The sequence below is a fragment of the Bacillus rossius genome, chromosome 10 (genome assembly GCF_032445375.1).
Source record: "Bacillus rossius redtenbacheri isolate Brsri chromosome 10, Brsri_v3, whole genome shotgun sequence".
In the NCBI taxonomy this organism is placed as follows: Eukaryota; Metazoa; Arthropoda; class Insecta; order Phasmatodea; family Bacillidae; genus Bacillus; species Bacillus rossius.
This window is the reverse complement of record NC_086337.1, coordinates 24,566,077-24,580,279: the sequence shown is the minus strand read 5'-3', so window position 1 is coordinate 24,580,279 and position 14,203 is coordinate 24,566,077. Positions and strand designations below refer to the sequence as shown.

The following is a 14,203-nucleotide window of genomic DNA, read 5'->3' as shown; positions in this document are numbered from 1 at the left end:
TAGTTTGCAATCACTTTATCTTCATTTAAATGTTTTGATTATTGAACAAACATTTGTTACCTGACGTAGTATTTTTATGACAGAATCACGAACCTTTCATTTTACGATAATATTTTGGTCATTGGCTTACTTAAATGTGTTAAAAACTCGTTTCACCTATCAGAACCAATAACATAAGAGATGTAACACATATGGATGAAGATTATGAAAGCATATCACACTGTCAAAACATATCCTTTACTGCATAATAACTGTTAGTAATTACAGTAAATTTGCTGACTTTTGAACGAAGAATTTATCTCAAACGATGAGTTCTTCGTAATTTCAAGTGACTGGATCTTCGACTTCCGAGTTGTATGTTTCGTCCTAAACAAGGGTAAACATGCACGCGGACAAAATAAGATCTTTCTTGCTGTAGAATTAACCAGTTTATGAATTTTGTGTTGATACAACCAAAATATAATTTTGGGTTCATGTCCAAAGTTAGTAAAATCAGTGTCCGTAAATTCACGAAGATAGCCGTAATTTTACGAATATCCCCGGACAATTTGTAACAAGCGTTCTTCTTAAATTGAAAGTGAAAAATTTTAAAAGTGCAGTTCATAATTAACCCCTATTAAAAATGTATATATAAATTCTCATATTAAATATATGCCATTTCGTTGGTTTAAATTGCAACTTTAAACTCATTGGCCATCATCAAATACAGTGCTGATTTTAATACTCTAACTAATCGACTGTACTTATGTAAAATTCTCTGCATATCTTCAATGATTTTCCATCTCAATCCACTAATATTTTCGCAACGTTGATCGACTCACGTTTGTTCTGTCACTATCCCCCGTTGGGACAACAGATAGGGACAGTCCCGACGTCTTACCAGAAGCAGTCTTATTTATCCGCGGAGGCTCAAACATCGTAAAAGAAATTCATTAAAAAATGTTCTTAACTAAACTCCACACATATCTGGACTGCTGCCCATATTTTAAGATCGTGATCCTTAAACAACAGCATATTTAAGAAGGACCTAGCAATCGTAATAGCTCTAATGCCACAAATAAAAATTTTAAATTATAATTTATTGGTGGTTTTACGTTTTGTTCGCTTCGGCATACTAAAGAAAATACCGCAGAACATAGGTATTCAAGTTCTCAACCTGTCTGTATTAATATATATAACATTTTAAAATACAACTATATATAAATTAAAACTTTTTTTACATTTACTAAATACATGTATAGCCTAAATTTTGATTGAAAGTTTTTATAAATATATACATTTATTTACAATAGTTATATATGACGTATTTTTCCTACTATTCGTTTTAAATGTTCCAACTAAAAATCAAGTATCGTTGGGGCAGCCTAAATACAAAAAAATAATTAAACATAATTTAAAAAAAATTTGTAACTTGCGAAAAATTCACAGTTACACGAAAGTTTGCGGCAATGTTTCCGAATGTACTGACAGACCGGTGATCGTTAAAACCCGTGCACCACGTAAAATTATTTCTTGAAATCGCCGTCACTAAAGTTCTACCAGCTGGGTACTCACATGACAAATCGCTGGCCGGCACGCCCGCGATGCGTATGGGCGTAAAATTGAGACACGCAATTTTACTACTGCAGGTTCCAAGCACCCGTGTTGCCTGGCCGCTACACAAGACGTTCCTCGTAGCAGTTGAAACACCTCGCTTGCTGTGTATCGGGAACTTGCTGCCCACAATATTTACGAACTGCAGCCCGCTCACCAATTCAAGTAAAATTTTACACCGCGCCTTGCATTTTGCGGAAAAAATAAATTACGTCTTTAAAAGTTTCACGGCGACACTTTTCGGTAAGCACCATCCTTGCGTTAAACACCCGGTTAAACGTACAGCACACACGGACTTGCACACGACATGTTAATATTTTGCATGACTTTTTTTTTTTTTTTTTTTTTTTTTTTTTTTTTTTTTTTTTTACGCGAGCTCTTGCTTCGCTATCGCCCGAGCCAAGAGTGACGACTCTCCACCTGTCCGCGGCCTGCCCGCCGTAGCGCGCCACTGTCGCGGACCAAAGAAAATAGTTCCAGTCCTCCACTTTTTCGCACTTATTTAGGCATTCCCAAGTGTATATATATATATGCTGCCCATGGAAAATTAAATATAAAATAATACTTAAAACTAGTACCATAAAATAACTTAAACTTTACTAAAAATAAACATTAAAATCTCCGAGTCTATAGAATGTTCTCGTTAGTACGGCGATCATGTTTCCAACCCTATAGCCTTCTGAGAACGATAATACCATTTAATTATATCGTGCCAAATACATAAAATAAATTACTATAAAACTTTACTTAAAAATTAATCTGAACAGTTGTTTTATTCGTGTAATCAGTGGCACTGACCCCAGTTCGTCCCTATGGAATACACTTCCAAAAATGTATGAAGAAGATTTCGGTTGGGAACTGCAGGGATTGGGTTGAAAGATATGGGTGTCAAAAGAGGGATTTACAACAATGGACTTCTTATGGGGAAGTCAGTCAAGCAGTTGGGAATCGAGTACCGAGGTGGCCGCGACCGGAAGGAATGTTCTGGAATGTTATAGAAGTTTACATAATGTTCTAAAATAACGGAGAATGTTGTAGAATGTTTTAGAATGTAATAAAGACTTCCAGAACGTTCAAAAATTTTCTGGAATGTTCCACACGATTTGGACCATCAAAAGGACTTCCTATTCTGGAACTTTCGAAACGTTCTAGAATGTTCTAGAAACTATAAACGTAAGTCCAGAATAATTTGGAACATTATCGAATGTTCTATTATCCTGTTGTGGCGGGGATATGTTCCAGATCAGAAGGGTATATATAAAGACGATGGTGAGACGCATGTGTTGTTATTCTTTTGCAAATCGATTAGAGAGGACAACGGAAAAGTTTAATAATATATTTTAACATAATAAGTAATAGGCAACTACGGTGCAAGATGACGGGAGTGTCCGTGATTATTGTGGAAGGTTTTCGAAACATCCCGTAAGTCTTGAGATATCGTGTAGACACATATATCCGTGCTGAATTTTAATAATTCGAGTGCATGTTTTTAGTATCCTAATGGTTATAGATTATTTGTTGGTATTGGTGCTGTTTGTTGTGTACTGTGCCAATATGTCATTCCACATAAAAATGATTCCGTTTTTATCACTATAGGTACATGGTAACAACTCTAGCTATAAATACAAGCATACACATAGCTTGCACGTGTAATTTATTAACTACCTGTATACTTACCTTGCCGTACTCACCTGAGATTTTAATGTTTGCAGGCTCTAAAATAAAATGTTTGTAAAATGAGAAAAAAAAATCATTATCTACAGTATATATATTCTTTATTAAACCAAATCAATGATTTGGCTTTTACGGTAAGCGTTCTGATCCACGTTAGCTTAAAAACAGTGTCTAGTGCAATAATTTAAACATATTCCTAAAATCTAGCCAAATAAAATGATAGTTTCATTAGTAAGTTATGTGTATCATTGGACATTTTAATTAATTGAAAAAAAAATGTGAACCAGTCTTTTAGTACCAGTCAGTGATGTAAAACATCTAACCCTGGTTACATATGCACTTATAATTCTAAACTCATAACTAAATTTAAAGTAGACGTCTTTTAAAAAAAATGCCTAGCTTGATAAATATACGGAAATTGTGTTTTGAAATACATTTATGAACGCGAGTTACACATAGTTTCCGCACCCGCCGCTAGAATTCGCTGCCGGAGCAGCTACGTCGACTATCGAATCATTTTATTTCCAGAGCAACATGTTAAACTATATAATGAAACGGCTCCGATAAAAAGGAATGAAACTTGCAAAAAAAACTAAATCCCGGCTTTGGACATAATCTTCGAAAGAGAGTTTTATTTATATACCTCCCATATTTTTTTATATTCACTAACTTTGTTTCACGCCATCCGCCACAGATGGCAACACCGTGCTTGTTACACATTCCGTTCCATGAATTCAGTCGCATTCATGAAATTACTCCCAACAAATGCCGTACACAGAGAGCAAAGATGTCACACATCAGCACAGTATTAAACGTATATGTAAAAGCACAAATATTTGTGCTCTTCCTTTGGCGACCACATTACCTGGAAAAGGAAGGGGGAGGGGGGTTGCAAATATTACCATTCCATTTTCGTATTTGTAATGTTATGAGATATGTGTATCATGATTTCTCATATAGACAGAAGGACGAAAATTTTTCAGAATGTATGTTTATTTATGTATAAATTATGTAACCAAAATTTTTCATTTTGATCTTTATCATTTCACCTTTACTTCTTTAAATTAATCGCTTCTCCTTCCTTATTTAAATTAACTGAATTCTCAGTTATAAAGTTTTTAAATCAATAGTGTTTTACGTCACTCAGTCATACACGTACCTACCTCAAAGTTAAAATTGGGGTTTAAAAACCACTTGATTAACCAAATAATTTCTACTAATTTTGAGTTGAATACGGGGTTTGAATCAAACCAAAACTCTTCGGAACATAAGCGTGACGCATTTGCAATCGCAAGTACCGATTAAGGTAATATTGTGTTTCAGTAAAACATATTTCTTTTTAGTTATACTAAGAAATTACATTTTACTGTGTTAGTATTTTTCGCAAAACATTCACAAGATTCGTGTATTGTACAAGTTAAGAGTTAAGCATGTTAAATGTATAAATATTCATTCTTCAAAGTTATAATACTTTGGATAAGTTTCTAATAACAATTGATACACAAAAATCATCGAAACATTTAGCTTCCATTTTAAAAATATTTATTTTATGAGACATACTATCATTGAGACAAGGGATCATACGGACTGTTACGCTTTACTGCCGTGAAATATTAAAAAAAAATATACAAAAAAATAATTAGAATTTTTTCTTTCTACGTAACTTTTGGTAGTTAGTACCCGTAGATAGTGTTTGGATATAATCTGGCCAAAGAATTAATAGAGCAAAAAAATTTTTTTTTAGAATAAACTATGTAACAACCAGTAAAAATATAAATATGTACATACCTATATAATTTATTTTCCATAATAAATAATACATCGCAATGAATGCATGTTTACATTTTTGATTATATATATTAACTTTACAAAAATAGAGTTCTCTATTTTACTTTACATTTTTCACCATTAATACTATTTTGATAGTAACCTTTTTAAGTATGAAATGTCATGAAATATATAATGCCATAAATGTGCGATCTAAATCTCAAAATAATTTTTTTTCTCTTAAATATGGACACAGCAAAAAAGGTTTTTGATTTTTAAATGTTTCTAAACTTTCTTCAGACCACCATGTTACCTGTTTTGCGTTGTTGTTTCGTGTTTAAAAAGAAACAATTCAATATAGTAAATGTTTTGTTGGTGCATGCCAGACTTGACTGACGGTTTGATTCGTGCTGTGAAGACCACAAAACACAGTGGCCAAGCCCAAGTCCCGCAAGGGAGTTCCCAGACAGGTGCAAGAGTCCTCTAGGCGCATGGTGTGCTCGTGGGCCGAGCCCTCGGTGACGTCAGCCCGTCCAGGAGTTCCAGCCCGGGTTGCCGGAGCTCGCCGCCACGTCCCTCAGCCTGTTGGCGCCGGGGGAATTCCTGCGCCAGCCCGGCGCCGACCAGCCGGCCGCCGCGGGCTTCCCCGGCCACCCGTGGTCGCGGCCCCCCGGCCAGTGACCCGCCCAACCGGCCCTCGAGGTCACAGACCCCTGCTTCCACACCTCCTTCACCATGTCCGCGCCCTTCTCCGCGATCATCATGATGGTGGCGGCCGTGTTGGCCGACACCAGCGCCGGCATCACGGACGCGTCCATGACGCGCAGGCCCTTGACGCCGCGCACCCTGAGAGAGGAGTCGACGACGGCGTCGGGGTCCGAGTCGGGCCCCATCTTGCAGGTGCCGGCCTGGTGGTTCTCGGGCCCGGTGAACTGCCGCACGGCGCACTCCCAGAAGGCGTCGCTGCCGAAGGGCATGTCGCATCCCGGCGGCGCGCTCCGGTCCAGCTCCAGGCCGTACCTCGCGAGCGCCCTGGTTGCGCCCAGCCTCACGGCGATCTTCACCCCTTCGACCAGCGTGTTCACGTCGTCGCGGTGCGTGAGGTAGTTGGCGCGGATGAGCGGCGGGGCCAGCGGGTCGGCGGAGCGGAGCGAGATGCGCCCGCGGCTCTTGGGGTGCAGCACGACGGGTGAGATGCTGACAGAGCGCGGGCCGTCGTCCATGCGCGCGCCCACCTCGCCCGTCTTGGCGCAGCCCGCAAGGTAGCCGGCGAAGAACATCTGCAGGTCGGGGTCGTCGCCCGACGGGTCGGCGTACTTGGTGCTCAGCTTCGCCGTCACCTGCGCCGCGAAGACAGCGTTGGCAACTTCTCACGCGTCCAGCTACATTATTAAGTATTTGTCTCATAGTATTGAATTTAATATCATTTCGTATCTAGAAGAAAGATTTATTGAAATTTTAAACATGGCAGGAAGCTAGTCCCTGTCTTCTTTTTTTTCCGCTATTCCGTCTCGTGTCCGTTATATTTTAGAAAGGATAAGACTTCTGTCAAGAAAAATTTTCATAAAATACTATGTTTTCTATTTTAACTAAAAAATATCGTATAAATTTATATGAAAGTTAATGAAAAATGGATTGATTAAGAAAGAAATATTGTTTAATAAATATACAAATTTTCATAGTTAAATACTAGTAGATATTAGGGCTACCTTGAGAAGAGCAACCACTGTGGTGCGACAGTCCAATGCAGGACATTAGCTCACTCATGTTTAGGGGATATTCACCTCCAAGTCTAGGGTAATGGCGGTGTGTTAACTGCGACAATCGGTGCTGGACATTAGCTGACTCATGTTCAGGGGAATGTATAGGGTAATGGTGGTGTGTTACCTGCGACAGTCTGGTGCTGGACACTAGCTGACTCATGTTCAGGGGAATTTATAGGGTAATGGCGGAGTGTTAACTGCGACAGTCCGGTGCTGGACATTAGATGATTAGATGACTCATGTTCAGGGAATGTATAGGGTAATGGCGGTGTGTTACCTGCGACAGTCCGGTGCTGGACATTAGATGATTAGATGACTCATGTTCAGGGGAATGTATAGGGTGATGGCATTGTGTTACCTGCGACAGTCCGGTGCTGGACATGGGCCCGCTCCTCTTGAGCAGGTACTCAGTAGCCGCCGCCCAGTCCAGGTCGTAGCGCGACGTCTCGTTGCGCGCCAGGAAGCTGACGAAGAAGGCCACGTGGTTCATGAGGTTCTTGCCGACGCCCGGCAGGTGGTGCCTGAGCGGCACACCCACCTCGGCCAGGTGCTGCTTGTCGCCCACGCCCGACAGCAGCAGGATCTGCGGCGAGTTGACGGCGCCGCCGGCCACTATCACCTCCTTGCTGACGCGCACCGACCTCTTCTGGCCGTTGAGCACGAACTCCACCCCTCTGGCCTGCTTCGTCTTCTCGTCGATGAGCACCCGCGTCACGGTGGAGTTGAGCATCACATCCAGGTTGGGCCGGCCCCTGGCGGGTCGCAGGAAGGCTCTAGCGCTGCTCACCCGCGACCCGTTCCTAGGCACCACGCGAGCGTTCCGTTACTCCCACACTTGCTACAAGTACATGTGTTGCTTGGCACAGACCATTCAAGATCCGACTCTCCAGATTCAATTTATATTTTAACAGTTTAATTTGAACCATTTTTAAAAAAAATGAAAATTCAAATTGAAGGTAAACTAACGTAGATATTTTTTTCTTATAAATGTCCAATATGTCAACCTTAAGAATTACGACACACATACAACCTATAGTCCGATTCTTCCCACAGTTTGGTTGCTAAAATCCGGAGTTACGGAAGCAAAAGTCTCTCCAATTCTGTGTTTAAACTCTGTAATATCATCAGGTAGCGGTGGAACATAGAAACATCGTAAGGCTTTACTTAATTCGAAAATTTTATGTAGGTATGAACTTGCATACCTACAAGTCTTTTATGATTCTTACTTTGTTAAAGTAAAAGTTACTTTCTACTAGAATATTGTAAATTAGTTTTAAAATTTTAGTTGGTAAATACAACTGTGTAAACAAATGAAACTTTCAGATTAGTTTCTGAACACATTTATTTCTATTTACGATTTAAGGAAATGGAATGAAAATAAAATTTAATTTTTATTCTTCTTGACAGCAATGAATTAAAAGTGGGTGCGGCGACAAATCTAGCAGCGTCAGTGCTGTTTTAATTTTGTACATAATTCTTGTTTAATCTGTTTGCAAATTTTTGATCTTAGTATCAGATAATGGTGACCAAAATGAGTCTGGCATGGAGATTTTGAACAGGTGCTAAGATATAGTTTGTAACACTACAATTAATATACTGTAACTTTGCACAAAATACGGCTGTGGTTGCATATAAAATACCGAGTATTTAATGAAAGCTTTAATTTTTTTTGAAAACCACGGAAAGGATAGTCGAATATTCAACAGTTTGACTTGATGCATGTTACGCGCGCTGTAAATACTGAAAGCTATTCAGGGAAAGGTTAAGCTATTGAATATCCTGGGCAGGGACGTCGGAACGTTTTCATGAGTAGGAGGCGAAAAGATGTATCACACTTACCTCAGTCCTAGAGCGGGGGGTCCGGGGGCCCTCCTCCAGGAAAAATTAGGAATGAAATATGCAAAATTGTGCTATTTAATGAGTTTCCGAACCAAAATATTAAATATACCATTCCAAGAATTTGATGACGTAGTATGTATTAAATACTTTTCTGACAGTTGATGTAGTACAATTTAAATAAAATACCATCTAGGAATTTGCAATCATTTTACAGTATATTGACAATAATAAATTTGATTTTCTAATCAATGTGATCACCAATGCAACGTTTGTAACTACTGGTTGAGAAAAATACTACTAGGACCAAACATTTATTCTGGGAAAAGGAGGGGGGCGAAATGCTACTCTCGCCCCCCCCCCCCCCCCTGTTCCGACATCCCTGCCTGGGACGGCACAGAGCATGGGATCCGGACCAAGTGTTGACTGCGATGCAGTCGTCGTGGCGTAGGACGCCGCTGACCTGTTCTTGGCCTGCGCGATGGCGAAGCCCGTGAAGTTGGCGCCGTTGAGGTCGCGGCTGACGCCGTAGCCCAGCTCGCGGCCAGCCTGCAGGATGTGGTCGGCCATGGCGGGGCGGTCGGGGAAGCGCTGCACCGTCAGCGGGCCCCCGGAGCCGTGGAATGCTGCGTCCACCTCCCCGAGCTCGCGGTTGTCCTCCGACTTGAGGAAGTAGGGCAGCACGTCGCGGTAGCCCCACCCGGGGTTGCCCGCCGCCGCCCAGTAGTCGTAGTCCTTGGGGTGGCCGCGCAGGTACATCATCCCGTTTAGCACGCTGCAGCCGCCCAGGACCTGCCGCGCCGACAACCGACAACCTTCACTTCCGCTCCGTCACACCTTTGAATATATATACTGTATAGAAGTCGCCAGCCCAGGTTAAAATTTCTAATATGGTTTGAGGTAGTTGGTTAATTCACCGCCGCAATCGCCACCATCTCTAGGGCATCGACTTGTGGTGGTCCCTAGTGGACAAGTGTCGAACTCTTCAAACAACCCTTCCCCCTCCCGTTGAACGACCTTGAGCTGCAGTGAATGATTGGTGTGGGGTGCGGGGAATGACAGCGGGCGACAGTGCTGCGCTCTAATGTGTAAATAACAACCTAAAACTATTCAGGACGTTACTGCAGCGCCCTGCAGCGGTGAAGTTCCCAAAGCTGCTCATCATACGCTCCTGAAAAAACGTAGAGTAAATCCTATCCACTCGCGACTTCTATACAGTATATATATTCAAAGGTCACACCTTCACACCGGGCACAACTTACCCACGGATATCCGTGAATTCACACTGCAGCCGGGAGGCTACTGATAATTCGGAAGGGGCAGGTAGGCCACGCTAGAATAAACAATAGGTAGAGACCGGAAAAATTTGCGGATTAATTTCACGACAGCCTAAAATTCATATAGTTATACCTCAGTGCTGCCTCTGCTATTGGATCACAACTCACCTCGATGACTCTGGGCCTGTGAGAAACACTCAACCCAAGCTGTGTCGAATCACAGGCCGCTACACCTTCACAAGACAGCAGCCAATGAGAGGGTGACTTTTGCCCGGGTGTACTATAAAGTTCATCCTAGAGGTCATTGAACCCGCGAATTTTTCCGGTCCCTAACAATAGGTCTACTGTTGCACACTTTATTTGCGCCGTCGAGTGCGCTAACAAATTTACATTTGCCTACAGCGCACAACAGCCTACTCGTGCTAAGAGACAGACTGGAACTGTCTCTTCTTTCCTCCTCGCCAGCCAGCTAGCCAGCGCGGAGGAGGGGTGATAATCCCCTTGGCATCCGGGCTAACAGTACTCCTGGAGGGTACGCTGCATTCTGGCCCAGGGGTGTACACACACCGACGGGACAGCACCTGCTGATAGCGCGTGGTGGGCCTAGGGCGACAGATGTGTTGGCGATGTACCGCCACACACACACACACTCGCGCGCGCGCGCGCTGACATCGATTCCCTTGAGCATGAACCCAAAAGAATATTAACTATGTTCGTAGGCTTTCACGGCCATTGTCTGAAGTAGCTTGGCTTTTGGGTTGTGGCCGCGTCCTTTGCGAATATTTTACCGACGTTTCGGTCGACGTTGCAGTCGCCATCATCCTGCTGGTAACTGCTCCCTGATGATGGCTGACTGCAATGTCGACCGAAACGTCGGAGAATTATTCTCCAAGGACACGGCTAAACCCAGAAGCTACTGCAAAAGAATATTTTTTTAACCAACAATACTTTAAAAAAAAAATTATTAAATAAACACGTTTTTTTTTCATCCACGTGTTAGTTTCTGTATTTGTTTAGAACGAAACACACAGCTCGTAAATCTAAACACGGCGCAGTTTCTACAAATATTAAGAACGGTCGTTTGTTCAAGTGGTCAAGACTTCCCGGTTGTCGAGCTTATGGGCTTATTTACCGTCACAGGTCATTCTTTTTTTATTTGCGTTCTACACTGTACCTACATTGTACTCTGTACCGACTTTCTGAGTAGCTTAACTTCCACTAAATTAAAAAAAAAAATGTATACATCGCACTCCTTTTGCATGATTAGCTGACAAAGTTGCATTTCTAACGTTTTGGTGCCGTATGGATAGCGAAAATGAAATGAACAATACAACTGGATGTTTGTAAGTTTAAATCCTATTATACTGGCTGTTTATTTGTAGAAGATGAGTTTCTTTCAAATAATTTATTTAATTTTACCTGGCCTTTTAAAATCATTAGAATTTTTTTCTCATAATTTTAAAGGCTAAATAAAACTAAATTAATATTTTTGAAAAGAATTTTTCACCACACTACGCGGTAAGCCCATAAATTCTGAATTTTTTTCGTTTAGTTCACATCAATGCTGCACAAAAATGTTCAAAAATTCAACTTTACCAGCTAATTATAAAAAAAAAAAGTATGCACTGTTATAGTTTTTTTTTATTTCTTTGAATTTCGGCCACATAGAAAGTCTACACTTTAAAACGTGTTAAACATGAAAATAATGATAAAAATGATATCTGGAACGGGACGTATACCTTGAGGGTCCAATGTTCAGTTTGAAACAAGGCCACCATATATATTTATTTTTACTTCTGGACAAGACGTAATCACGGGCATGGTGGTGACGTGGGCGATTTGGCCGCGAATGTTGAAGCTGCCCGCATATGCAGATGTAATAATTAGTTGCTTGCGTGTAAGGCGATGCGAAAGAAATAGGCCTTGTCGACGTTTATCACGTAAGTAAATGTGCGTGACCGGTTCAAATCGCCTTCGCATGTTGTGCTCCCGAGTGAATAGCGTTTCAAAAAGAAAAAGGCACTTGCTTGAAAAATGGTTCCTTCCAGAACATAGACGAAGGTGTTGTGTTACACGCTGACATCCTTCTTTGGCAGATCAACGCAGAACCAACCTGCTCAGTCATTCCTGATGGATTACGATAAATAATAAAAGGGAATCGCGTGTGCTCTCTCGTCATTTACCACACAACAGAAACCAGTCGCCAAGAAGTAGTTCGTAATACTGCAAAAAAAAAAAAATATATATATATATACTGTAACTTTGTGCAAAACATGTCTATGGATATTGCATATTTTCAAGCGTTTTTCGAGATAATACTTAGCATTTCTTAAGAAAATTGGCGTATTATCTTATACGTTAATTGATGTTTCATTTAAGCATATATTTTTTTTAAAACAGAAAATATAATCGATTATTAAAAAATTTGATATTGTTTTGTTGTATCATGCTTATTATGTGCGCAGTTAATGCTGGAAAACTATTCAAGGAACGGTTTACAATTAACTTTAATTATTGGAGGTACTGGGACAACACAAAGCATAAATGCCAGAGTAAGAATTCGAACACAGTATAACTGAGAACACAATTTTGAAAAGATGCAGTTTTTTTATTGTTCATGTAAAAGTACAAACTAAAAGAAATCTGCTATTTTACATCAATATTTCTGTTCCATTTACAAAAAAAAATTACAGTTTACGCATGACCATAGTGAAAGAAGTTAAACTTCCACAGTTGATAGAACTGAGAGGGGAAGAGACGCAATGTAAGTGTAAAGTAAAGTGTACTGGATGGATGGCGTCTGCAACTTCGACAAATAAAATTAGAAAATTATTTCTGCAACAGAAACTTCAGTAGCACATGCACTCAAATTATTACGCCAGCAAACATATAAGCATTTTAGGGCATTGGTTTGAAAGAGAACGAAAAATATTGTTTACCATAAAGGATGTTATACGAGAATTACGGATAATGAAGACCAAATCATGTAATCCATTAGGCTAAATAAGTAGTAACAGCTAAGATATGGTGGGGTAATAAACACAGGTATAGCGAAAGGATAGAATTGAGGACAAATATATTTAATGGCTGTGTGGCCTCAAGATAATACTAAAAGTATGCGCAAGTGATATTTATCAAAGAATTTAAGATAAAATGAACATTTTACAATATAATGTTTCAAAGCATTCGTGGCTTTTAACAGTGCTTGTTTGAAGACGAAGATTTAGGCCTAAAAAAACATCGTTTATTTTCTTATAACTTTTTTATTGAAATGCGTGTTATTGTAGCTATCTTTTAAATCTTATTTTTATCCAAACAATTAAGTACGTTTTAATATCTAAATTTGTTTTAAGTGTCTTGATGGTGATGCGTTTTTTTTACCCATTACTGGATGACGTGAGAATAGACAAAGCCACGGTGATGACATTCGTGACGTCCCTATGCTTGACAAGGAATGATGATTCTGCGGTGGTCTACCGGGATGATTGTGAAAGGGACATCACAAACACCCAGTACTGACATAGAGAGAAGGTTCAAAAAAATTGCCACCCTGGCCGGGAATCGAACCCGGGCCCTAGGTCCACCAGCCAGTAAAGTGTCTTAAAGAAGGTACAACTATTATGGTCCTTCGTTCTTTCCTTGGAAATACATGTTTAGCAACATATCAATGGGTTCTTTTTTCGAGAAATTTAATTTAAATTATAATAAAATTTCATGGTCACTGAAAGTGAAAGCTGCGAAAACACATCCTATGAAATACATTGAGTGTCACTGGCATTTGAGGGGAAAGCAAAGCCTCAGACGAATATTCACTGAAACTTTAATATTGCATAAGGAACCATCCCACGGATTTCTTACAATTACTGATATCACAAAGGTTTTGCTTTGTATCTCAGTGTTGGTAAAAATATTTGTACGTAAAGTGATAATGCTAATCGATGGGTTCATGATTATTGTTTAAACGGCGTTTTGATGACGTGCCCTTTTTGTGTGATAAATTTAAAGGTTTCCAAAATGAGTAATTCACACGCACTTATTAAGTATATTTACAATTACCTACATAACTAAAATTTACTGGATAGTTTATTACATTCAAAGGAATATTTTAATTTTAAGTTGGTTGTACAAATAACTTAGTTGATTTAACTGATAAAACGTGATTTATACAAATTTTATACATAAATAAGTTTTCAGACTCTTGATCTATTTTTTTATGTAGTTATATAAAATGTTTAACTAACGAACATTAGTTTTTACCTATATTTTAAAGGAACATAGAATTTTTCAAAAGAT

At 39.9% G+C, this 14,203-nt stretch overlaps 1 protein-coding gene across 1 annotated transcript in view; it reads right to left on the bottom strand.

The window, feature by feature from the left end:
- Window positions 1-4,802: 4,802 nt before the first annotated feature.
- The window catches only part of LOC134535853 (glucose dehydrogenase [FAD, quinone]-like), a 38,601-nt gene continuing 29,200 nt past the window's right edge, over window positions 4,803-14,203 (bottom strand). Inside the window, exons 4-6 of the mRNA XM_063375188.1 lie at window positions 9,097-9,425; window positions 7,156-7,597; window positions 4,803-6,374 (exon numbers count right to left, since the gene is read on the bottom strand). Coding sequence (XP_063231258.1) covers window positions 5,559-6,374; window positions 7,156-7,597; window positions 9,097-9,425 — 1,587 coding nt within the window. The 3' untranslated portion in view covers window positions 4,803-5,558. The remainder of the gene's footprint in view (window positions 6,375-7,155; window positions 7,598-9,096; window positions 9,426-14,203) is intronic.